The following is a 26,225-nucleotide window of genomic DNA, read 5'->3' as shown; positions in this document are numbered from 1 at the left end:
ACAGCACAAACAAATGTTCCACTATCTTTTCTTTGAACGTCTCGAATATGCAAATTAAATGTACCAAGCAAAGCATTACTATCGACATTATATCTATCATCTAATTCTTTGTCAAGGATTGTTCCATCTTCACTAATTTTCTTACCATCGTGAATCCACGAAACGTATTCCATATCATTAAGATCAACTACAATACACGTAAAATAAGCTACTCCAGCCTCTGGTTGTCGGTTATTCTGTGGTTCAATACGAAATCCCGTAAATGACCTCGATGGATAAATGCAGGCTAGGAGTAGCAAGAATATCAATAGGCTTATCTGCATTATTTTAGTGTTCTTTTGCTATATTATTTCCAAAGCTACATTCTCAAGATGAGAATCATCTGAATGACATGTGTATGCATAGGTATATGCATGGTATAAGAAAATGTGTAGATTATTATTCACTTCCATGAATCAGCATGTATTAGTAACTGAGTACACCTACAGGTACGACGGTAATGAATATTCATATTAAAATTCACACGGCTATATTTGTGCTTAAGCAAAATAATGTTAAGTTACTGGTTCTTAATACGTTGGAAAATAATAATAGAACTCAAAGTGATGCCGCCGTGTACATCCTTTGTGAGTAATATGCCTGACGTGACTGTGGTGATACTTGTGTATACGTCACATCATATTCACATTCACCAGGAACTTGAACTCCAACTGTCCTCATCCATGGAGCTGCTAAACCTAACTGTGGTAACATAGGATCCACATGATCCTTAGGCTCGAAGTATACATCAGGAATAGAAACAGGTCTTCCTCTACTGACGGTGTCACTTGGCTGTCGTCTTGTATATCTCATGTATCCGACTGGTATTAGAGCTAGGCCCAAAATTACTATGATGCATGCCACTGCAATGGCAATAATAAGTGATATTGAGAAATCTTCATTCGTTTTGTTGTTGTTTACAGAGTCGATAGTTTCTAGATTTTTATGTTTACTATTGGTCTTTTCTGTGTCTAAACTACTCTCTTCAATTCCTGTTTTTGTTTCCTCCTTTTTCAATGGACTTTTAGCATCCTTTGAGCTAGAACTAAAAAAGATGATTTTAAAAGTCTGTGACCGACTTCCCATGGAATTTGTTACTTTGCATTCAATAATTGTACCATTTATATTTTTTTGCATGTTGAGAATTCTCAAAATGCGTTCATTTTCTAGTGTATACATTGTTTTATCGAGTGGCGGAGTAAATGTCCATTCAAATGTTACTTCTGGTGGATTTGAATCACTGTAGCAAATAAATATGGCTTCGTTTCCGAGTATGACAACGTCGGTTTGCTGGATGCGTACGTGTGGAGCATAAAGAACATTGATTGGTCCAGTACTACAATTTCGTCGTATTGCAGTATTTGCGGGGGTTGTCATCTCACATGTAAATATAGATCTTTGATTATTTTCAATTGCAATGAATGAATACGATATTTTGTACATATCTCCATCAATTAATGCTTCAACTTGTGCAGGTCTAACACCAACATCTGTCTCTTATACACATCTAGATGTGTATAAGAGACAGACTCAAAGTGATGCCGCCGTGTACATCCTTTGTGAATAGTATGCCTGACGTGACTGGGGTGATACTTGTGTATACGTCACATCATATTCACATTCACCAGGAACTTGAACTCCAACTGTCCTCATCCATGGAGCTGATAAACCTAACTGTGGTAACATAGGATCCACGTGATCCTTAGGCTCGAAGTATACATCAGGAATAGAAACAGGTCTTCCTCTACTGACGGTGTCACTTGGCTGTCGTCTTGTATATCTCATGTAGCCGACGGGTATTAGAGCTAGGCCCAAAATTACTATGATGCATGCCACTGCAATGGCAATAATAAGTGATATTGAGAAGTCTTCATTCGTTTTGTTGTTGTTTACAGAGTCGATAGTTTCTAGATTTGTATGTTTACTATTGGTCTTTTCTGTGTCTAAACTACTCTCTTCACTTCCTGTTTTTGTTTCCTCCTTTTTCAATGGACTTTTAGCATCCTTTGAGCTAGAACTAAAAACGATGATTTTAAAAGTCTGTGACCGACTTCCCATGGAATTTGTTACTTTACATTCAATAATTGTACCGTTAATATCTTTTTGGGTGTTGATAATTCTTAAAATGCGTTCATTTTCTAATTTATACATGTCTTCATCGAGTGGTGGATTAAAGTTCCATTTGAATGTTACATCCTGTGGATTTGAATCACTGTAGCAAATAAAGATTGCTTCTGTTCCGAGTCTAGGGACATTGGTTTGCTTGATCCACACCTTTGGAGCATAAAGTATGTTAATTGGTCCAATACTGCAATTTCGACGAATAGCTAAATTTGCCGAGGTAGACATTTCACACGTAAATGTAGATCTTTGATCACTTTCACTGGCAATGAATGAATATGATATTATATAAGCATCCCTATCGATAGATGCTTCAACTTCTGAAGACCAAACTTCAGCCTCGTTACGTTTCCATGTCAAATCCGCAAGAGGGTCTGTTATTTCTGATTTACAGGTAACAATAATATTTTCTCCAATTTTATAACTTGCTGAGATGGGAGAGCAAAGTGGATAATGTTCTTGAGGAATTTGTAGCACAGTTAAATTTACAAGCTGCGTCCCAGCTAACAACTGATTTTTGCGTTTAAACACAGCACAAACAAATGTTCCACTATCTTTTCTTTGAACGTCTCGAATATGCAAATTAAATGTACCAAGCAAAGCATTACCATCTATAATATTATATCTATCATCTAATTCTTTGTCAAGAATTCTTCCATCTTCACTAATTTTCTTACCATCGTGAATCCACGAAACGTATTCCTTATCATTAAGATCAACTACAATACACGTAAAAAAAGCTACTCCACCCTCCGGTTGCCGGTTATTTTGTGGTTCAATCCGAAATCCAGTAAACGATCTCGACGGATAAATGCAAGCTAGCAGTAGCAAGAACATAAATATGCCTATATGCATTTTTGTAATGTTCATTACTATTTTATTTCCAAAGCTACATTCTCAAGATGAGAATTATCTTTATAGCTTGTGTATTCATAGGTACATGTATGGTATATATGGAAATGTGTAGATTATTATTCACTTCCATGAATCAGAATGTATGATAAATGGGTACACCCACAGGTCAGACGGTTAATGAATATTCATATTAAAATACATACAGCTATATTTTGTGCATAAGCAAAATAATGTTAGGTTACTGGGTCTTAATGCGTTGGAAAATAATAATAGAACTCAAAGTGATGCCGCCGTGTACATCCTTTGTGAATAGTATGCCTGACGTGACTGTGGTGATACTTGTGTATACGTCACATCATATTCACATTCACCAGGAACTTGGACTCCTACTGTCCTCATCCATGGAGCTGCTAAGCCTAACTGTGGTAGCATAGGATCCACGTGATCCTTAGGCTCAAAGTATACATCGGGTATAGAAACTGGTCTTCCTCTACTGATGGTGTCACTTGGCTGTCGTCTTGTATATCTCATGTAGCCGACAGGTATTAGAGCTAGGCCCAAAATTACTATGATGCATGTCACTGCAATGGCAATAACAAGTGATACTGAGAAGTCTGCATTCTTTTTGTCCTGTTTTTTTGAGTCGATTGTCTCTGGATTTGTATGTTTACTGTTGGTCTTTTCTGTGAATGGATTATTCTCTTCAATATCTGTTTTTATTTTATCCTCTATTGGACTTTTAAAATCCTTTGAACTAGAGCTAAATATAATGATCTTAGAAGTCTGTGATCGACTTCCAATAGAATTTGTTACTTTGCATTCAATAATTGTACCATTTATATCTTTTTCCGTGTTGAGAATTCTCAAAATGCGATCATTTTCTAATGTATACTTGTTTTCATCGAGTGGTGGATAAAAGTTCCATTCGAATTTTACTTCTGGTGGATTTGAATCACTGTAGCAAATAAATATGGCTTCGTTTCCGAGTATGACAACGTCGGTTTGCTGGATGCGTACGTGTGGAGCATAAAGAACATTGATTGGTCCAGTACTACAATTTCGCCGTATTGCAGTATTTGCTGGAGTTGTCATTTCGCATGTAAATGTGGATCTTTGATCATTTTTACTGGCAATGAATGAATAGGATATTATGTAAGCATCTGTTTTGATAGATGTTTCAACTTGTGAAGACCTAACCTCAGCATCGTTACGTTTCCAGGTCAAATCCGCAAGGGGGTCTGTTATTTCTGATCTACAAGTAACAACAATGCTTTCACCAATTTTATAACTAGCTGAGATAGTAGAGCAAAGTGGATAGTTTTCTCGAGGAATTTGTAGCACAGTTAAGTTAGCTGGCTGCGACTGGGCAATTAAATGGTTTTTACGATTAAACACAGTACATACAAATGATCCACTGTCTTCTCTTTGAACGTTTCGAATATGCAAATTAAATATTCCAAGAAAAGCATTACCATCGATATAATATCTATCATCTAACTGATTGTTAAGAATTGTTCCATCTTCACTAATTTTCTTACCATCATGAATCCACGAAACGTATTCCATATTGTTAAGTCCAACCAACATGCAATTAAAATAAGCTACTCCACCCTCCGGTTGTCGGTTATTTTGTGGCTCTAAGCGAAATCCTGTAAATGATCTCGATGGATAAATGCAAGCTAACAGTAGCAAAAACATCAATAGGCCTATCTGCATTTTTGTAATGTTCTTTTGCTATATTTGGAAAGCTACATACTCGAGATGAGAATCATCTTTATAACCTTGTGTAGGAATGGTATATGTATGGTAAAAGGAAATGCTTAGATTGTTATTCACTTCCATGAATCAGCATGTATTGGTAAATGGGTACACCCACAGGTCAGTCGGTTAATCATGAATATTCATATTAAAATTCACACGGCTATATTGTGCATACGCAAAATAATGTTAAGTTACTGAGTCTTAATACATTGGGAAATCATAATAGGAGAACTCAAAGTGATGCTGCCGTGTACATCCTTTGTGAATAGTAAGCTTGGCGAGACTGTGGTGATACCTGTACATATGTCACATCATATTCACATTCGCCAGGAACCTGAACACCTACTGTCCTCATCCATGGAGCTGCTAAGCCCAATTGTGGTAACATAGGATCCACGTGATCCTTAGGCTCGAAGTATACATCAGGAATAGAAACAGGTCTTCCTCTACTGACGGTGTCACTTGGCTGTCGTCTTGTATATCTCATGTAGCCGACGGGTATTAGAGCTAGGCCCAAAATTGCTATGATGCATGCCACTGCAATGGCAATAACAAGTGATACTGAGAAGTCTTCATTCTTTTTGTTTCTGTTTACAGGGTCGACGGTCTCTGACTTTGTATATTTACTATTGGCCTTTTCTGTGTCTAAATTATCCTCTTCAATTCCTGTATTTATGTTCCCTTTTTCAAATGGGCTATTAGTATTTTTTGAACCTGAACTAAAAATAATGATTTTAAAAGTCTGTGACCGACTTCCAATAGAATTTTTTACTTTGCATTCAATAATTGTACCATTTATATTTTTTTGCATGTTGAGAATTCTCAAAATGCGTTCATTTTCTAGTGTATACATTGTTTTATCGAGTGGCGGAGTAAATGTCCATTCAAATGTTACTTCTGGTGGATTTGAATCACTGTAGCAAATAAATATGGCTTCTTTCCCAAGTATGGCAACGTCTGTTTGTTCGATGCGCACGTGTGGAGCATAAAGAATATTGATTGGTCCAGTACTACAATTTCGTCGTATTGCAGTATTTGCGGGGGTTGTCATCTCACATGTAAATATAGATCTTTGATTATTTTCACTTGCAATGAATGAATACGATATTTTGTACATATCTCCATCAATTAATGCTTCAACTTGTGCAGGTCTAACACCAGCATCGTTCTGTTTCCAGCTCAAGAGCGCAAGTGGGTCTGTTAACTCGGATGTACACGTAACAATAATAGTTGTTCCAATATTATAACTAGCTGAGATAGGAGAACAAAGTGGATAATGTTCTCGAGGAATTTGAAGCACAGTTAGATTTGCTGGCTGCGACTGGGCAATAACATTGTTTTCACGTTCAAACACAGTACATACAAACTGTCCACTATCCATTCGTTGAATATTCTGAATATTTAAGTTATATGCACCAAGTAAAGTATCACTGTGAATTGTATACCGCTCATCTGTTTTATCACCAATGATTATTTCATCTTCACTTATTTTCTTACCATTATGTATCCATGAGACGTATTCCACACTGTTGAGACTAATCACCATGCAATTAAAATAAGCTACTCCACCCTCCGGTTGTCTGTCGCTTTGAGGCTCTTTTCTGAATCCAGTAAAACTGTTAGAAGGATAGATGCTAGTTAAAATAAACAACACTAAAAACTGCATTTTTGTAATGTTTTCCGTCTAATCAATTCACATTTTTACCGTGATTTTCAACTTTATACACTTAAATTAGTTGGTTAACAGATATACCGTATTGACAGTGTAGAAAATTATTCTCGTCAATCCAAAAACAGCAACGTGAATAGTAACACCCACATGAACGGCTAATGAATATTAATGCTCATATTATTAAGTTAAACTGGTATATTACAGAAACAATATTTAGTTACTGGTTCTAGATAAGTTTGGTATAACATCAAAACTTCATGAAATTACGTCGTATTGATGCTCATATTTAATACAGTCAAATAAAGAAAAACATTGTTTTATTTTTGGTTCTATATACTATTAGTAAATAAAACTTAAAGTGATGCCGCCGTGTACATCCTCTGGGAGTAGTATGCCTGACGTGACTGTGGTGATACCTGTGTATACGTCATATCGTATTCACATTCACCAGGGACTTGAACTCCTACTGTCCTCATCCATGGAGCTGCTAAGCCTAACTGTGGTAGCATAGGATCCACGTGATCCTTAGGCTCAAAGTATACATCGGGTATAGAAACGGGTCTTCCTCTACTGACGGTGTCACTTGGTTGTCTCCGTGAATATCTCATGTAACCGACGGGTATCATAGCTAGACCTAGGATCACTACAATACATGCTACTGCAATGGCAACAATTAGTGAAATTGAGATAACTGTTCTTTCTACCTGTGGATCAGATGATGCTGTCGCCGATTCCTGGGGTTTGTTGTTGGATTTTGTGTCTTGTGCTTTCTGTTTGTTTCTTGAGTTTGTGGTATCTGGGTTCTCTTCGTTAGATCCTTTCGTTTTTTCAACTATATTTTGGCGTTCAACGTTGATATACAATACGTTTGAACCACTTCCAATAGAATTTGTGACTTGACACATAACCTTAGTGCCATTTAAATTTGTCGTAATATATAAGATTCTCAAAATACGATCATTTTCTAACATATACATATGTCTATCAATTGGAGGCTTGAAAGTCCATTCGAAAGTTACTTCCTGTGGATTTGCGTCACTATAACATATAAAAATGGCTTCTTTACCAATAATAACGTTACGTGTTTGTTGGATACGTACGAGAGGAGCATATATAATGTTAATTGGTCCACTGGAACAATTCCGCTTAATGGATGGGTTAGCGGAAGTTGTTAATTCACATGAAAACAATGCTCTATTATCGGATTTCTTAGCAACAAATGAATAAGTTACAATATAATTATCATTAGTCATTTCTTGAACAAATTTAGACGTAATATAAATATTATTGCGCATCCATGCTAAACGAACAGGAGGTTCGATTCTTTCTGATATACATGAAACAGCAATATTTTGTCCAACAGCATAACTGGCTGCAATAGGAGAACAAATTGGGTAATGTTCTCTGGGAGTTTGGAGGACTGTGAAGTTTGCTGAATTAGACTCCGCAACTGTTTTGCCATCGCCTTTCAATACTGTACACACATATTCACCTTCATCTCGCCTTTTGACATTAAGAATCTGTAAATTGTACTTGCCAAATTGTTCATTAAAATCTATAGAATAACGCTTCCGTATCTGTTCATCAATTATATTTGCTCCATTGCTTATAATTTGACTATTTTTTTTCCAAGAGACATACTCCGTTGATTTTAATTCCATAACAATGCACGTAAAGTATGCTAGTCCACCTTCTATTTCTTTTTCATTTGTGGGCTCCTTGTTAAATCCAGAAAAAGAAAACGATTGCAGAATAAAATTTAGTAATACTAGCAAACACAAACTCACGTTTTTAACAACTGCAAAACATAAATCCATCGTACATTATTTTACTTCTGTGATACAAGTGTCGACATACTAGACCTAAAAGCATAGCAAATGAACTAACTACCGATGGAGTTTCATACATTGTTCCGACAACTGAAAGTAGATTGAACGGAACCGCCCATCTGCGGGCATCTAATGAATATTCATCAAGAAAGTATTGTTGCAATATTTTGTTGGTGTTACAGGTTTGCAAATATATTCAAATATCGGCACATCGCTTACATGGATGCTGCCGTGTACATTCTTTGTGAATAGTAGGCCTGACGTGATTGTGGTGATACCGGTGTATACGTCATATCATATTCACATTCACCAGGAACTTGAACTCCTACTGTCCTCATCCATGGAGCTGATAAGCCTAACTGTAGTAGCATAGGATCCATGTGGTCCTTAGGCTCGAAGTATACATCAGGTATAGAAACAGGTCTTCCTCTACTGACGGTATCACTAGGTTGTCTTCGTGTGTATCTCATATAGCCAACTGGAATCATAGCTAGGCCTAGGATCACTACAATACTTGCCACTGCAATAGCAACAATTAGTGATATTGAGATGCGAGTCGTATCTTTCTGCTGGTCAGGTGATTTTGTTATTAATACCAGATGATTGGTGTTGGTTTTTAAGTCTTTCGATCGATCTTTGTTTTCCGATTTCATGGTATCAACATAATCGGCTTTAGATTCTTCTGAAGAAACTTGGCTTTGAATGTTAATATATATTACGCTTGAACCACTCCCGATAGAATTTGTAACTTGGCACATAACCTTAGTGCCATTTAAAATTCGTTTCATGTCTATAATTCTCAAAATACGATTATTTTCTAACATATACATATTTATATCAATTGAAGGATTGAAAGTCCATTCGAATCTTACTTCCTGTGGATTTGCATTACTGTAACATATAAAGATGGCTTCCTTACCAAGAACAATGTTGCCTGTTTGTTTAATACGTACAAAGGGAGCATACATGATGTTAATCGGTCCACTGGAACAATTCCGCCTGATAGATGGGTTAGCTGAAGTTGTAAGTTCACATATAAACATTGCTCTATTGTCAGATTTCTTTGCAAGAAATGAATGATTTACTATGTTATTATCATCACTCATTTGTCGATCAATTCCTGACGTAATGTCAATATTATTGCGCTTCCATGATAAACGGACAGGAGGTTCAATTTTTTCTGATATACATGAAATAACAATAATTTGACGCAGAGAATAACTAGCTGCGATAGGAGAGCAAATTGGGTAATGTTCTCTAGGTATTTGAAGAACTGTAAAATTTGCTGAATTTGACTCTTCGACAATTATTTCCCCGCTATTATATATAGTACACGTATACTCTCCTTTATCTCTCCGCTGAATGTTCTGAATTTGCAAACTATACTTTTTAAAATCAGGATCATAGTCTATTGAAAAACGATCTGTGTTACGTTGGTCAATGATTCGATCATCGTTACTTATCTTGCGACCATTATGTAACCATGAGACATATTCGGTATCATCAAGCCTTCTAATAATACAATTAAAATACGCCCGCTCACCCTCTGCCTGCTTTTCATCAGATGGCTGCTTTAGAAATCTTGAGAACGAAGACGTTTGATGTACCCAGAATACGAAGAACATGACACAAACTAAACATTCCATTTTAAACTTAAATTAAAAAATCAGCTTTCAAAACATCACATCTTATGTTTTAAAATACGTAATATTTATCCAGGAAAAATGTCACAATGTTTTCAAAAGCAGTACAACGCATTAGTTTGTATAGTAGCCGCAACATTTATTGAAATTGAATATTGATATTCTAATAATTTATTCGTCAATTGTTGTGACATGTTATATTTAAAGTTATGTTACTTGTTTTAGGAAATTCCAACAAATGAACCACTGCTACAGGGAAGCTGCAGTGTACATTCTCTGAGAGTAGTAGGCCTGACGTGACTGTGGTGATACCTGTGTATACGTCACATCGTATTCACATTCACCAGGAACCTGAACTCCAACTGTCCTCATCCATGGGGCTGATAAGCCTAACTGTGGCAGCATAGGATCCACATGATCCTTGGGCTCGAAGTATACATCAGGTATAGAAACGGGTCTTCCTCTACTGAGGGTGTCATTAGATTGCCTTCGTGTGTATCTCATGTAGCCAACTGGAATCATAGCTAGGCCTAGGATCACTACAATACTTGCCACTGCAATAGCAACAACTAGTGATATTGAGATGTGAGTCGTATTTTTTTGCTGCTCAGGTGATGCTGTTATTAATACCTGATGATTGGTGTTGGGTTTGATGTCTTTGTTTCGATCTTTGTTTTCCAAATTCATGGTATCAACGTAATCGGCTTTAGATTCTTCTGAAGAAACTTGGCTTTGGATGTTAATATATAATACACTTAAACCAATCCCCATAGAATTTGTAACTTGGCACATAACCTTAGTGCCATTTAAAATTCGTTTCATGTCTGTAATTCTCAAAATACGATCATTTTCTAACAGATACATATTTCTATCAATTGGAGGATTGAAAGTCCATTCGAATCTTTCTTCCTGTGGATTTGCGTCACTGTAACATATGAAGATGGCTTCCTTATCAAGAACAATGTTGCCTGTTTGTTTAATGCGTACAACAGGAGCATAAATGATGTTTATCGGTCCACAGGAACAATTCCGCCTGATAGATGGGTTAGCTGAAGTTGTGAGTTCACATATAAACATTGCCCTATTGTCAGATTTCTTTGCAAGAAATGAATAATTTACTACATGATTATCATCAGTCACTTTTCGATCAATTCCCGACGTGATGTCAACACTATTGCGCTTCCATTTTAAACGGACAGGGGGTTCTATATTTTCTGATATACACGATATAATGATAGCTTGTCCAAGAGAGTACCTTGCGGCGATAGGAGAGCAAATTGGGTAATGTTCTCGAGGTATTTGAAGAACTGTAAAATTCGCTGATTTAGACTCCGCGACAATACCCTTGCTGTTATATATTGTACACGTATACTTTCCTTTATCTCTCCGTTGAATGTTCTGAATTTGCAAATTATACTTTTTAAAATCAGGATCATAGTCTATTGAAAAACGGTCTAAGTTATCTTGGTCAATGATTCGATCATCGTTACTTATTTTGCGACCATTATGTAACCAGGAGACGTATTCGGTATCATCTAGTCTTTTAATAATACAAATAAAATAAGTCCGCTCACCTTCCACCTGTTCGTCGTCAAATGGCTGTTGTAAAAATTTAGAGAACGAAGATGTTTCACTAGCAAAAAATACAAGAACCAAGGAATATATTATGTAATTCATCTCAACGCTTGATAGTAAACATCCACTTTCAAAATATCACAATAAAAAGAATGCATTATGTTTGAAATATGGAAGGTTTATCAAATATATGTTTCCTATGGTTTTCAACAGCAACATATTGTAGCGTACTCGCGATACACTTACAAATAAAATTGAATATTCATTCTAATAATCTATTCCTTAATTCTTGTGACAAGTCAGACTTAAAGTTGTGTTACTTGTTTCAGAAAATTCCAACAAATGAACCGCTACATGGAAGCTGCGGTGTACATCCTCTGAGAGTAATATGCCTGGCGAGACTGTGGTGATATTTGTGTGTACGTCATATCATATTCACATTCACCAGGAACTTGAACTCCTACTGTCCTCATCCATGGAGCTGATAAGCCTAACTGTGGCAGCATAGGATCCACATGATCCTTGGGCTCGAAGTATACATCAGGTATAGAAACGGGTCTTCCTCTACTGACGGTGTCACTAGGTTGCCTTCGTGTGTATCTCATGTAACCAACTGGAATCATAGCTAGGCCTAGGATCACTACAATACTTGCCACTGCAATAGCAACAATTAGTGATATTGAGATGTGAGTCGTATTTTTCTGCTGGTCAGGTGATGTTGTTATTAATAACTGATGATTGGGGATTGATTTTTTGTCTTTCGGTCGATCTTTGTTTTCCGATTTCGTTGTATCTACATAATCGGCTTTAGATTCCTCTGACGAAACTTGACTTTTAATGTTAATATATAATACACTTGAACCAATCCCCATAGAATTTGTAACTTGGCACATAACCTTAGTGTTATTTAAAATTCGTTTCATGTCTGTAATTCTCAAAATACGATCATTTTCTAACAGATACATATTTCTATCAATTGGAGGATTGAAAATCCATTCGAATCTTTCTTCCTCTGGATTTGCGTCACTGTAACATATGAAGATGGCTTCCTTATCAAGAACAATGTTGCCTGTTTGTTTAATGCGTACAACAGGAGCATAAATGATGTTTATCGGTCCACAGGAACAATTCCGCCTGATAGATGGGTTAGCTGAAGTTGTGAGTTCACATATAAACATTGCCCTATTGTCAGATTTCTTCGCAAGAAATGAATAATTTACTACATGATTATCATCAGTCATTTTTCGATCAATTCCCGACGTGATGTCAACACTATTGCGCTTCCATTTTAAACGGACAGGGGGTTCTATATTTTCTGATATACACGATATAATGATAGCTTGTCCACGAGAGTACCTTGCGGCGATAGGAGAGCAAATTGGGTAATGTTCTCGAGGTATTTGAAGAACGGTAAAATTTGCTGATTTAGACTCCGCGACAATTATTCCCCCGCTATTATATATCGTACACGTATACTCTCCACTATCTCTCCGTTGAACGTTCTGAATTTGCAAATTATATTTTCTAACATCAGGATCATAGTCTATTGAATAACGATCAATGTTACGTCGGTCAATGATTCGATCATCTTCACTTATTTTGTGACCATTATGTAGCCAGGAGACGTATTCAGTATTATCAAGCCTTTTGATAATACAATTGAAATACGCCAGCTCACCTTCCGCCTGTTTTTCATCAGTTGGCTGCTTTAGAAAGCCAGAGAACGAAGATGTTTGACACACACTGAATACGAGGAACATCACACAGGCTAAACCTTCCATTTTAAACTTAAGTTAAAAATCAACTTTCAAAAATCACATCCATCACATCTTATGTTTGCAAATACGTAGTATTTATCCGCAAAAAGTGTTCCATGATTTTAAACAGCAGTCCAACGCAGTAGTTTGCAATTTAGTCACAATATTCATTGAAATTGAATATTCATATTCTAATAATGTATTCGTCACTTTTTCTGACCTGTTATATTAAAAGTTATGTTACTTGTTTCAGAAAATTCCAACAAATGAACCGCTACAGGGAAGCTGCGGTGTACATCCTCTGAGAGTAATATGCCTGGCGAGACTGTGGTGATACTTGTGTGTACGTCACATCATATTCACATTCACCAGGGACTTGAACTCCTACTGTCCTCATCCATGGAGCTGATAAACCTAACTGTGGAAGCATAGGATCCACGTGGTCCTTAGGCTCAAAGTATACATCGGGTATAGAAACAGGTCTTCCTCTACTGACGGTATCACTAGGTTGCCTTCGTGTGTACCTCATGTAGCCGACTGGTATCATAGCTAGGCCTAGGATCACTACAGTACTCGCCACTGCAATAGCAACAACTAGTGATATTGAGATGTGAGTCGTATTTTTCTGCTGCTCAGGTGAGGCTGTTATTAATACCTGATGATTGGTGTTGGGTTTGATGTCTTTGGATCGATCTTTGTTTTCCGATTTCATGGTATCAACGTAATCGGCTTTAGACTCTTCTGAAGAAACTTGCCTTTGAATGTTAATATATAAAACGCTAGAACCACTCCCGATAGAATTTGTAACTTGGCACATAACCGTAGTGCCATTTAAAATTCGTTTCATGGCTATAAATCTCAAAATACGATTATTTTCTACAATATACATATTTCTATCAATTGGAGGATTGAAAGTCCATTCGAATCTTACTTCCTGTGGATTTGCATCACTATAACATATAAAGATGGCTTCCTTATCAAGAACAATGTTACCTGTTTGTTTAATACGTACAAAAGGAGCATAAATGATGTTGATCGGTCCACAGGAACAATTCCGCCTGATATATGGGTTAGCTGAAGTTGTTAGTTCACATATAAACATTGCTCTATTGTCAGACTTCTTTGCAAGAAATGAATAATTTACTATTTGATTATCATCAGTCATTTGTCGATCTGCCGACGTAATGTCTATATTATTGCGCTTCCATGATAAACGGACAGGAGGTACGATTTTTTCTGATATACATGAAATAACAATAGATTGTCGCAGAGAATAACTTGCGGCGATAGGAGAGCAAATTGGGTAATGTTCTTGAGGTATTTGAACAACTGTAAAATTAGCTGAATTCGACTCCGCGACAATTTTTCCCTCTCTGTTATATATCGTACACGTATACTCTCCACTATCTCTCCGTTGAATGTTCTGAATTTGCAAATTATATTTTCTAACATCCGGGTCATAGTCTATCGAATAACGATCAATGTTATGTTGGTCAATGATTCTATTATCTTTACTTATTTGACGATCGTTATGTAACCAAGAAACATATTCGTTGTCATCTAGCCTTTTGATAATACATGTAAAATACGTCAGTTCACCTTCCACCTGCTTGTCATCATACGGCTGTCTTAAAAATCCAGAGAACGAAAAGGTTTGAAAAGCAAAGAACACGAGAATTATGGAACAAGCTAAGATGTTCATCTCAACGTCCGATAACAGGCCTATATATTCACTTAAAGAATTTCCCATCAAATGGAACACATTATGTTTAAAAGTGTGGAATATTTATCAATAATATGCGTCCAATAGTTTTTAGCAGCAACCCAACGCATAATATTGTAGTGTAGGCCTACATATGATACTATTACAAATTGAATATTCATAGGTTATTCGTAAATTCTTGCGACACATCATACTTAAAGTTATGTTACTTGTTTCAGAAAATACTAACAAATTGATCGCTACAACGAAGCTTCAGTGTACACCTTTTGTGAGTAGTAAACTGGGGTGATATCTGTGTATACGTCACATCGTTTCTTCGATACTCATTTGTGGATCATAAAGAGCGTACTGTAGATTTGACCAACACTATTATAAAATGAGTTTGATGGTGCTGCTATTTTGAGTGTGCATTATAGATATTTGAACACAATCAACATAGAATATAAAATTATGTGATCATCTTTTTTGATATTTTTCAACTTGTGACATAACGCCAACATGTTCACGTTGTCATGTCAATTTTTTTCAGTTTTTTTTATATTTACACGTAATTTCAATATTTGGTTCAAAAATTTGGATGGCTGCGACTTAATAGCCAACTAGTAATGTTTCCTGATGTTTTAACGTTTAAAGACAATTGATAGAGATTGTCAGTTAATTTAATTTTTAATATTTCAATATACAAATACAATAAACAAAATAAATTGTTCTGTACCATATACTGCTATATCATATTAAATAATTCTTCCATAGCTACTAATTATTTTCACCATTATTAATCTTCGAAACATGTTCTACATTTCTACATCGTTACGACAAGCCATCATAAAGTTGAAATAGTTCTTTACCCTCTAGTTACATGTTGTTTAGTGGGTCAAATCAAATCCTGTAAAAGTACTCGATGAAAATTAATTTAAGTAACAAACAACAAAAACGTTCATCATGTTATTTATTCACGTGTTTACAATGAAGATTAATTGTGTGATATTTTGTTGTAAAGTAACAGAAAGATCGATGTGTTTTTTGCGTTGTTCTTCGCTAGAAAAACCAGCATACACAAATAAAATAATACTCCATCTACAAACATGATTAATGAATTATTATGCTAAAATATATACAGTGCAGTTAATATGTCTTAGAGAATTTATGGTTCTTGATGCGTTTTGTCAAATAGGAGAACTTAAAGTGAAGCTGGTGTGTACATTCTTTGTGAATAGTACGCTTGACGTGACTGTGGCGACACTTGTGTATACGTCACGTCATATTCACATTCACCAGGAACTTGAACTCCTACAGTCCTCATCCACGGAGCTGATAAGCCTAACTGTGGTAGCATAGGATCCACGTGATCCTTAGGCTCAAAGTATACATCAGGTATAGAAACTGGTCTTCCCCTACTGACGGTATCACTAGGCTGTCTGCGTGAATATCTCATGTATCCGACAGGTATTAAAGCTAAGCCCAAGATAACTACAATACATGCTACTGCAATGGCAACGATTAGGGATATTGAGAAATCATTACCTGTATTCTTCTTTATTCCAGGAGCGATGGTCTGTAACCTTTCATATTTACTTTTGGAATTATCGTTTTCTGTTTCTATGTCGTCATTTCCTGATTTTACTTTTTCCGTTTTTGATTGAATTTTAACTGTTTTTGAATTGAAAATATTAATTCTTAAAGTTTGTGACCGACTTCCAATAGAATTGGTTACCTTGCATTCAATTAATGAACCATTTAAAAATTCTTGTATATTGGAAATTCTCAAAATACGTTCATTTTCTAAAATATACATGCTTTCGTCGAGTGGTGGATCAACTACCCATTCGAATGTTACTTCTGCTGGATTTGAATCACTGTAGCAAATGAATATGGCTTCTTGCCCGAGCACGACAACATCGGTTTGTTCGATACGCACGTGTGGAGCATATAGGATGTTGATTGGTCCAACAGTACAATTCCTTCGAATAGCTGAATTGGCAGAAGTTGTCAATTCACATGTAAATATGGAACCCTTATCGATTTCACTGGCTACTATTGAATATGAAACTATGTAATCTGCACCGATATTTGATTCAGCTTGTGACGTAACAACAACATAATTACGTTTCCATTTTAATTGTACGGGAGGGTCTGTTATTTCGGATCTACACATAAAATCAATATTTCGTCCAGAAACATAGCTTGATGCGATAGGAGAGCAAATAGGATAGTGTTCTTGGGGAATTTGAAGCACTGTTAAGTTTGCTGTCTGCGACTCGGCCACCATCTGGTTTTCGCCGTTAAACACAGAACATACAAACTGTCCTTTATCTTTTCGTTGAATGTTCCAAATATGCAAAATAAATGTACCAACCAATCGGTTGCTATCTATCATATATCGTTCGTCAACAGTTTTATCAATGATTTGTCCATCTTTACTTATTTTCTTACCATTATGATTCCAAGAAACGTATTCCACATCGCTAAGGCCAACAACCATGCACATGAAAAAAACGATTCCACCCTCAGGTTGCTTGTCGCTCTGCGGCTCCTCATGAAAACCGGTAAAGGCATTCGATTGATAAATGGAAGTCACGAACAATAAAAGCAAAAAAAACTGCATCATATCAATATTCTCATAATCATAAGTCACATATTTGTAGTGAGAGATAAAAATAATGTATATACGTCTGCACTTCAATTAAAAAACCGACATACTGCACACAGATAAAATGTTACACCCAGAAAGTACGCTGATGAATATTCATGTTCAAATAACAGTTAGACAACGAAATATAATTTTAAGTTACCGGTTTTAGTTGCGCTGTTAAAAAAAAAAAAGAAAACTTAAAGCGATGCTGCCGTGTACATCCTTTGTGAGTAGTAGGCCTGACGTGACTGTGGTGACAATTGTGTATACGTCACATCATATTCACATTCACCAGGAACTTGAACTCCTACTGTCCTCATCCACGGAGCTGCTAAGCCTAACTGTGGTAGCATAGGATCCACATGATCCTTAGGCTCAAAGTATACATCAGGTATAGAAACTGGTCTTCCTCTACTGACGGTATCACTAGGCTGTCTGCGTGAATATCTCATGTATCCGACAGGTATTAAAGCTAACCCCAATATAACTACAATGCATGCCACTGCAATAGCAACAATTAGTGATATTGAGAAATCATTACCTGTGTTCTTCTTTATTCCAGGAGCGATGGTCTGTAACCTTTCATGTTTACTTTTGGTATTATCGTTTTCTGTTTCTATGTCGACATTTCCTGATTTTACTTTTTCCGTTTTTGATTGGATTTTAACTGTTTTTGAATTAAGAATATTAATTCTTAAAGTTTGTGACCGACTTCCAATAGAATGTTTTACTTTGCATTCAATTAATGAACCATTTAAAAATACTTTTATATTGGAAATTCTCAAAATACGTTCATTTTCTAAAATAAACATGCTTTCATCGAGTGGTGGATTAAATACCCATTCAAATGTTACTTCTGCTGGATTTGAATCACTGTAGCAAATGAAAATAGCTTCTTTTCCGAGCACGACAACATCTGTTTGTTCTATACGCACGTGTGGAGCATACAGGATGTTGATTGGTCCACTAGTACAATTCCGTCGAATAGCTGAATTTGCAGAAGTTGTCAATTCACATGTAAGTATGGAACCCTTATCGCTTTCACTGGCTACTATTGAATATGAAACTATGTAATCTGCATCGATATTTTCTTCAACTTGTGACGTAACGTAAACATTATTCCGTTTCCATTTCAAGTGCACAAGAGGGTCTGTTATTTCGGATCTACATGTGAAATCAATATTTTGTCCAGAAACATAACTTACTGCGATAGGAGAACAAATTGGATAATGTTGTCGAGGAATCTGAAGAACTGTTAGGTTTGCTGGCTGCGACTCGGCAATCAACTGGTCATCATGCTTAAACACAGTACATACAAATTCCCCCTTATCATTTCGTTGAATGTTTCGTATATGCAAATTAAATGTTCCAAGCAAAATATTACTATCAACTATATACCGATCGTCTATATCTTTGTCAGTGATTGTTCCATCTTTACTAATTTTCTGACCATCATGAATCCATGAAACGTATTCCAAATTGTCAAGACCAACCACCATACAATTGAAATAAACTATTCCACCCTCCGGTTGTTTTTTGTTTGATGGCTCTATGTGAAATCCTGTAAACGAATTCGATGGAAAAATATAAGTCATAAACAACAGGAATAACCAAAGTAGCATCATCCTCTTAGTCTCATATTTACTGTAAAGATAAAGTTAACTGTGTTGTTATACACAGGATATACTGAGAGTGTAAATACAATTACACTTATCCATAAACCAGCGTACACGGATAAAATGTTCCACCCACAAAACAGACAGCTTATGAATATTCATTTTCAAAACTTATACATTTAAAAGTGTGGCTTAGAGAAACAAAGTTTAGTTACTAGTTTTAGTTTTGTTGGGCTAATAGCAGAACTCAAAGTGATGCAGCCGTGTACATCCTTTGCGAATAGTAGGCCTGGCGTGACTGTGGTGATACCTGAGTATACGTCACATCGTATTCACATTCGCCAGGAACCTGAACTCCTACTGTCCTCATCCATGGAGCTCCTAAGCCTACCTGTGGCAGCATAGCATCGACGTGATCCTTAGGCTCAAAGTATACTTCAGGTATAGAAACAGGTCTTCCTCGACTGACGGTGTCACCAGGCTGTCTGCGTGTGTATCTCATGTAACCGACAGGTATTAAAGCTAAGCCCAATATTATCACAATACATGCTACTGCAATGGCAACGATTAGTGATATTGAAAAGTTTTCCTGTTTATTCTTAGTTCCCCCAGGAGCGATGGACTGTGGCCTTTCATGTTTGCTTTTGGTTTTATCGTTTTCAGTTTCTATGTTATTTTCCTCATTTCCTGATTTTACTCTTTCTTTTTTTGATGGGATCTTAACTGTTTCTGAATAAGAATTATAAATATCAATTCTTAAAATATGTGACTGACTTCCAATGGAATTCGTTACTTTGCATTCAACAAATGAACCATTTAAAAATGCTTTTATATTGGAAATTCTCAAAATTCGTTCATTTTCTAACGTGTACACGCTTTCATCGAGTGGTGGATTAAACACCCATTCAAATTTTACTTCTGCTGGATTTGAATCACTGTAGCAAATGAAAATAGCTTCTTTTCCGAGCACTACGAGGTCTGTTTGTTTTATACGCACGTGTGGAGCATACAGGATGTTGATTGGCCCACTAGTACAATTCCGTTGAATAGCTGAATTTGCAGAAGTTGTCAATTCACATGTAAATATTGAACCCTTATCGTTTTCACTGGCTACTATTGAATATGAAACTATGTAATCTGCACCGATATTTGCTTCAACTTGTGACGTAACGTCAACACTGTTCCGTTTCCATTTTAACTGCACAGGAGGGTCTGTTATTTCAGATCTACATGTGAAATCAATATTTGTACCAGCAATATAACTTGCTGAAATTGCCGAACAAATTGGATAATGTTGTCGAGGAACTTGAAGCACTGTTAAGTTTGCTGGCTGCGACTGTGCAACCAACTGGTCACCATTTTTAAACACTGTGCATACAAACTGCCCATCATCCTTTCGTTGAATGTTTTGTATATGCAAATGAAATGTACCAAGCAAACTATTACCATCTACGACATATCGATCACCTACATTTTTGTCAATGATTATGCCATTTTCACTTATTTTCTTACCATCATGAATCCAAGAAACGTATTCCACCTCTTTAAGACCAGTCACCATACAATTGAAATAAGCTATTCCGCCCTCCGATTGCTTTTTGTTTAATGGCTCTAATTCGAATCCAGTAAAAGAGTTCGAAGAACAAATATAAGTCATAAACAACAAAAATAATTCAATCAGCATTATCATATTTAAAGTGAAAACAAACCTTATTGTGTTGATATACACAGGACATACTGCGTGTGTTACTAGATACATTTACACTTTTATCCATAAACCTGGACACACGGTTAAAATGTTCCACCCATAAAACAGACAGCTTATGAATATTCATTTTTACAACTATACAGTCAGACGTGTGGCTTAGAGAAACAATGTTTGGTTACTAGTTCTAGTTTTGTTGGGTTAAATAGCAGAGCTTAGAGTGAAGCTGCCGTGTACATTCTTTGTGAGTAGTAGGCCTGACGTGACTGTGGTGATACTTGTGTATACGTCGCATCATATTCGCATTCACCAGGAACTTGAACTCCTACAGTCCTCATCCATGGAGCTGCTAAGCCTAACTGTGGTAGCATAGGATCCACATGATCCTTAGGCTCAAAGTATACATCAGGTATAGAAACTGGCCTTCCTCTACTGACGGCGTCACTGGGTTGTCTTCGTGTGTACCTTATGTATCCGACAGGTATCATAGCTAGACCTATAATCACTACAATACATGCCACTGCAATTGCAACTATCAACGACAGAGGAAAATTATTAGAGCCTTTGTTGTCCTTGCGATCTCTACCTACATGTTCTAGTTCTTGTTTTCTACCAACCTGCTTGTCACTTTGATCCTGTGTTTTTCTTTCTTTTTCTGGCGGCCTAATTGATGAATGATGTGATTTCTCTATTATCACTTTTATAATAAGTTCATCTGAGTTCATTCCAATTGAATTATAAACTGTACATATGACGCGTGTCATATTTAGTACCTGAGATGCCTTTAAGATACGTACAATGCGGTCGTTTTCAATTTTGTACTCGGTATCTTTAATTGCCGGTACAAAGCTCCATTTATATTTTACTTGTGAAGGATTCGCATTACTGTAGCATATGAGGATTGCTTCTTCTCCAGCAACAATAGTATCAGTTTGTTGTATTCTAACTTGAGGTCGATACAACACGTTTATTGGTCCAATTGTGCAATTTCGTCGAAAATTCCGGTCTGCTTTCGTTAATAATTCACATGTAAACATTAACCGATTATGTTTTTTGTCTGCATTAAAAGTATGTTTTATGACATTAGCCGGTGAATTTTCGTCAAGATGTTCAGTTGAATCAAGGACATCTGTGCTTGAAAGCCACCTTATCGACGATGGAGGATTTGTCACTTCAGTAGTACATGTTAATGTAACGACTTCACCTTCAATATAGCTTGCTGAAATAGGGGAGCATATCGGATAGTGCGCTTTTGGTATTTGTCTGACTGTTAGATTTGCAACTGATGACTCTGCTACTATAATATCATTTTCATTATATACACAGCAATTGTATTGTCCTTCATCACTCCGTTTCACAATGCTAATTTTGAGAGTGTATATTCCTAGTGAAGCATCGATGTCCACAGAAAATCTGTCTGTTATTGCACTTCTAACAATAGCATCATTTTTGCTAATTCGGTCGCCATTGAACATCCACGAAACATATTCTAACGGACGAAGATCTTTAACAACGCACGTGAAGATGCCAACTTCACTTTCTGTAACGGCATCATTTAACGGGTGCTTGGATATTATTGCCGAATTATTGATAGTCGGCAAACAAACAATAATTATATGAAAAAACAAATAACGTTTATAACGTGTATGCATCACGATTCAGATATGAAAATAATAAAGCATCCTTGTATCAACTCCTTAGGCTTTCAAATCGAAAACGTTTCTGTATTGTCATCAAAGTACGCAAGATGTTAGGTCTACATATCACATATTTCAATTTATGGAACGCCCACAAATAGAATAATCGGTGAATGTATCTAGTAAATTATTCATAAGTGTGTCTAAAGCTAAACATTACAGCCAGTTCTACTAAACGTTAAGTTATATGTGCTGTATTGTTGCCTCGTACTTTTGAAGGGCTACAAATGCCCTGCCGTGTACATCCTCTGTAAAGTAGTAAGTAGACGTGATTGGAATACTTGCGTATAGAGTTACTAAGTCACGTAATATTCACAAACACTAAAAAATTGAACTTCTTGTTGTCCCCATCCATAGAGTTTATAAACCTTAAATTGTGGTGGTGTTTTGGTTTCATCTGCATTGTTTTATTTTATTTTCTTACTTTCCGTCTTCTATGTATTTCTTCGCTACAGTATATTAGTACAAAAAGTATAAAAAAAAGTAAAAGAACGCTCTGATTGCAGCAGCTATACAAATGTTGTAATGTATGTAGTGTATATAAGCCCAATTGTAGAAACATAATAGGTACAGTGTTTAAGTTCTAAGTATACACCAGTTATAATAATTTTTTTTAAAATCACTGACGATGTTGTTGATTGTACGCGTGTACTGTATAAATTACTTAGCTAAGCTAAATTGCCACGCCTGAACTGTTAAGCGACAGATAGGTACTCCATTGATATCTACCGTTGAGATTTCAGCAGCCTTATACAACATTTTCCTTAATGTTTTTATTTCAAGATATGGGATGCTCTGACGTGAACGTGTGTGTAACTTGCTGGGATTTTCTTGTAAAAAAAAGATGGCTTAATATTTAAATAAAGCAATGCCTGTTTATTGGATACCCAATTTGAGGGACGTGGAGAACACTTCGTCGCTCACATCACGAACTAACACAATCAAAGTAGATTGTGTTAGTTCGTGAAATCACAGTAGCGCGTCAAAACGAGCGCGTATTGGTTGTCAAGCAAATTTGTATTCTTTACCACACAAAAAGTAGTAATTTTGTATTCTTTACCACACAAAAAGTCCTTAACGACAACAGCGCGTATTTTGACGCGCTTTTTTGATTTCACGAACTAACACAATTGAATTTAATTGTGTTAGTTCGTGATGTGAGCGACGACTTATTGGTTCTCTACTGCAGTTTTTAGTTAAAGTAGGGTTGATAGTAATTGTTTTAGGTAATATTGTTCATTGTTCCCTTTATTAGGTCCTTGCGGAAAATATTTCGTGTGTATCAATGTACATAGCAACATTAAATATGCACAATACAGAGAGAATACTGAATATAAAAAAATACAATAAAAACACTATTAAAAATTTTATTTAAGAACATCAGATTCATTTAAGAACATCAGATTAAAACATCATAATGACATGCAAAAATATATATACAATATGGTATGTTCAATGGAATTCAATGGCATTGGCTGCAGGCTGAGTCATTTTGATTTCAAATCTAAATTAAATTATTTGATGTTATTCTTTTGAATATGCTCTTGGATAACACATCTTAGACAACATTAAAATAACAGGCAGCAACAAGCAGTAAGTGTACATAAGATGAAAAACAACCCACCTACCCTAACGGATTGCCGAAATGTAAACTTAATGCAGTCGGAACAACTTAATTTAATTTATATGACATAATTAGCAATGCAGTCAAATAACATCAGAATAAATTACAAAAAAATACCTAGAATTTATTAAGAAAATTTGACAGGAATACATTAATTACTTATTAATTATTAATTAATGAATTATTATTATTATTATTATTAATTATTAATTATTGCATTACCTACCTAGAATACCAAGAATTTATTAAGAAAATTTGACAGGAATGCATTAATTACTTATTAATTAATAAAAATGCTAATTAATAAAATAATTAATTAATTATTATTATTATTAATTATTATTAATTATTGCATTACTGTACATACTAATGGGAAGGGGCTATTTCATTTATTTTTCGTAATGTGTAGGAGAGGTCACTTTGTTTAAACCACCCCTACAACAATTATGCAATATTTTTTATTTATTGTTTGTTTGTTTTTTTTAAATCATATTGTGCTTGGGCTTAATATTTTTACGTGGTGTGTACTCATCACCATCACGAAAGTCTGCAAAGGAATTTCGAAGGTACTAAACAAAATGTCTTATTATTTTTTTAATTAGTCAATTTAAAGTAGGACTAGGCCTATTCAATAATAACAACACATGTGATTCAAATAATATATCTACGAAAATAACAAATAGAAAAAAAACTATTTAGCAAAAATAACACAAATATAAAATACATTCACATTTACATCTAATCAATAATGACTATCTAATAATATACAGTTGCGACATTAAAATAAATAATGAAATGACAATATATATTAAATTTGTACAGTAATATAAATTTAAAAATTCTGAATATGAAAATATCAAGGAGTCCATTAGTAATCTCTAAAGTCGAGCATTTACTTTACAATACGTAGGCCTATTATATTCTTTGTCTCAACCGATTTCCATTATTCAGGTGTTTTGATACATATGTTTAAGTTTATATTGCGTTGGCCATTTTACGTCATCTTAGTGGGATTTACATAGTCTAAAATGAATATTCATTAAGCTGTGTAATGATTGGCAGTGTCGCAAAACAAGGTGTGTGACTATTGATTATCGTTCCCATCATCCCTTTCGTCCAAGAGCTGGAATCGTCCACTTTTAGAAACGGCATAGAAGAACAAAAGATTTAGGAATCATAATTATACTGTATTGGGTATGGACAATAATATGTTTGTTACGATTTACCGTCCAAAAAGGCCTGCACAAATTTGGAAGAAATAATTATATCGTAGTACCTTATTTTTAGACTTCTTGCCATTAAGGGCATTTTTTTAGTTAGTGTAAAATAACCATTTTACACTAACACGAATCTCCAAATTATGGTACGAGGAGTTGTAACCTACAAAACCAACACAATGAGAATTCATTATTTAAATTACGTTACCACAGTGGACGGTAGTGTAGAGTAATATTCAACATAGATAAGTGAACGCACACTTATTTGAGCGAGTTGCTGATCATATATAAAAAGGCGCATGTTTACTAAATAATATATATGGGCTAATGTAACGTGGCCATGTTGACCCCAAATGTTAACCTCCAAAATAGTAAGTCATTTCGAATAATGTATTACGAATGAGAAATGCCTACATTTATTACAACATTTTAGCATGTGCAGTACTGTATAATCCGGTTTCCACCAATTTATGTTTATCTAACAGGCGCCCACTTTAAACAAAATATTGGCTCACAATTTTTCTATATTTTTTTTTTCATTATCAAGGGTCTTCTAAATTTATAGTAAAAGAAGTAGCAATCATAATTATTCCTTAGAACAAAATCTTGCATAGGCCTATATGTTGGCCCTACTACTATGCTTCACAAAATATAGACTGATTTTATATTATGATACTGATAGTCTAGCAAAGGGCTGCCAAGCCTTTTCTACGAGTATAAATAACGATGTTGCGAGCAGCTTAGAACATGTTGAGACAA

General features: G+C 35.6%; 6 protein-coding genes across 6 annotated transcripts; all 6 read right to left on the bottom strand.

Annotated features, from left to right (window-relative positions):
- Positions 1–560: 560 nt before the first annotated feature.
- LOC117109541 lies at positions 561–3,063 on the bottom strand. The gene is made up of 2 exons (XM_033251913.1): positions 1,575–3,063; positions 561–602 (listed from the first exon to the last, which is right to left on the bottom strand). The coding sequence occupies exons 1-2, from the start codon at positions 3,028–3,030 to the stop codon at positions 598–600; spliced, it is 1,461 nt and encodes a 486-aa protein (XP_033107804.1). The 5' UTR covers positions 3,031–3,063; the 3' UTR covers positions 561–597.
- Positions 3,064–3,261: 198 nt separating this feature from the next.
- On the bottom strand, positions 3,262–8,298 carry LOC117109547. Its single transcript, XM_033251918.1, has 3 exons — positions 6,814–8,298; positions 5,012–6,460; positions 3,262–4,749 (listed from the first exon to the last, which is right to left on the bottom strand). The coding sequence occupies exons 1-3, from the start codon at positions 8,263–8,265 to the stop codon at positions 3,292–3,294; spliced, it is 4,359 nt and encodes a 1,452-aa protein (XP_033107809.1). The 5' UTR covers positions 8,266–8,298; the 3' UTR covers positions 3,262–3,291.
- A 155-nt stretch (positions 8,299–8,453) lies between these two features.
- LOC117109544 (cell adhesion molecule 2-like) lies at positions 8,454–9,965 on the bottom strand. The gene has a single exon (XM_033251915.1). It carries the CDS (start codon positions 9,921–9,923, stop codon positions 8,493–8,495), a length of 1,431 nt encoding a protein of 476 aa, XP_033107806.1. The 5' UTR covers positions 9,924–9,965; the 3' UTR covers positions 8,454–8,492.
- Positions 9,966–11,812: 1,847 nt separating this feature from the next.
- On the bottom strand, positions 11,813–13,402 carry LOC117109546 (cell adhesion molecule 2-like). The gene has a single exon (XM_033251917.1). It carries the CDS (start codon positions 13,274–13,276, stop codon positions 11,846–11,848), a length of 1,431 nt encoding a protein of 476 aa, XP_033107808.1. The 5' UTR covers positions 13,277–13,402; the 3' UTR covers positions 11,813–11,845.
- A 2,233-nt stretch (positions 13,403–15,635) lies between these two features.
- On the bottom strand, positions 15,636–19,384 carry LOC117109630. Its single transcript, XM_033252021.1, has one exon. It carries the CDS (start codon positions 17,581–17,583, stop codon positions 16,156–16,158), a length of 1,428 nt encoding a protein of 475 aa, XP_033107912.1. The 5' UTR covers positions 17,584–19,384; the 3' UTR covers positions 15,636–16,155.
- On the bottom strand, positions 19,029–20,944 carry LOC117109629 (cell adhesion molecule 2-like). Its single transcript, XM_033252020.1, has 2 exons — positions 19,534–20,944; positions 19,029–19,168 (listed from the first exon to the last, which is right to left on the bottom strand). Exons 1-2 carry the CDS (start codon positions 20,911–20,913, stop codon positions 19,157–19,159), a joined length of 1,392 nt encoding a protein of 463 aa, XP_033107911.1. The 5' UTR covers positions 20,914–20,944; the 3' UTR covers positions 19,029–19,156.
- Between the last annotated feature and the right edge of the window lie 5,281 nt (positions 20,945–26,225).

Source organism: Anneissia japonica, unplaced genomic scaffold, assembly GCF_011630105.1.
Source record: "Anneissia japonica isolate Jap-2015-1 unplaced genomic scaffold, ASM1163010v1 scaffold287829_len2072220_cov186, whole genome shotgun sequence".
NCBI lineage: Eukaryota > Metazoa > Echinodermata > Crinoidea > Comatulida > Comatulidae > Anneissia > Anneissia japonica.
Note: the sequence above shows the minus strand (reverse complement) of the source record. Positions and strands in the feature narration are given on the sequence as shown.

What these genes read in the sequence shown, in the direction of transcription:
- LOC117109544 (XM_033251915.1), bottom strand. Translation starts at nt 9,923, where the DNA reads ATGGAATGTTTAGTTTGTGTCATGTTCTTCGTATTCTGGGTACATCAA.
- LOC117109546 (XM_033251917.1), bottom strand. Translation starts at nt 13,276, where the DNA reads ATGGAAGGTTTAGCCTGTGTGATGTTCCTCGTATTCAGTGTGTGTCAA.
- LOC117109629 (XM_033252020.1), bottom strand. Translation starts at nt 20,913, where the DNA reads ATGATAATGCTGATTGAATTATTTTTGTTGTTTATGACTTATATTTGT.
- LOC117109541 (XM_033251913.1), bottom strand. Translation starts at nt 3,030, where the DNA reads ATGAACATTACAAAAATGCATATAGGCATATTTATGTTCTTGCTACTG.
- LOC117109630 (XM_033252021.1), bottom strand. Translation starts at nt 17,583, where the DNA reads ATGATGCAGTTTTTTTTGCTTTTATTGTTCGTGACTTCCATTTATCAA.
- LOC117109547 (XM_033251918.1), bottom strand. Translation starts at nt 8,265, where the DNA reads ATGGATTTATGTTTTGCAGTTGTTAAAAACGTGAGTTTGTGTTTGCTA. An exon ending in CCCAGAGGATGTACACGGCG is followed by an intron (nt 6,461 to 6,813) that starts GCATCACTTTAA and finishes TGAATTGATTAG; the next exon opens with ACGGAAAACATTACAAAAAT. An exon ending in TGTACACGGCAGCATCACTT is followed by an intron (nt 4,750 to 5,011) that starts TGAGTTCTCCTA and finishes TTCCAAATATAG; the next exon opens with CAAAAGAACATTACAAAAAT.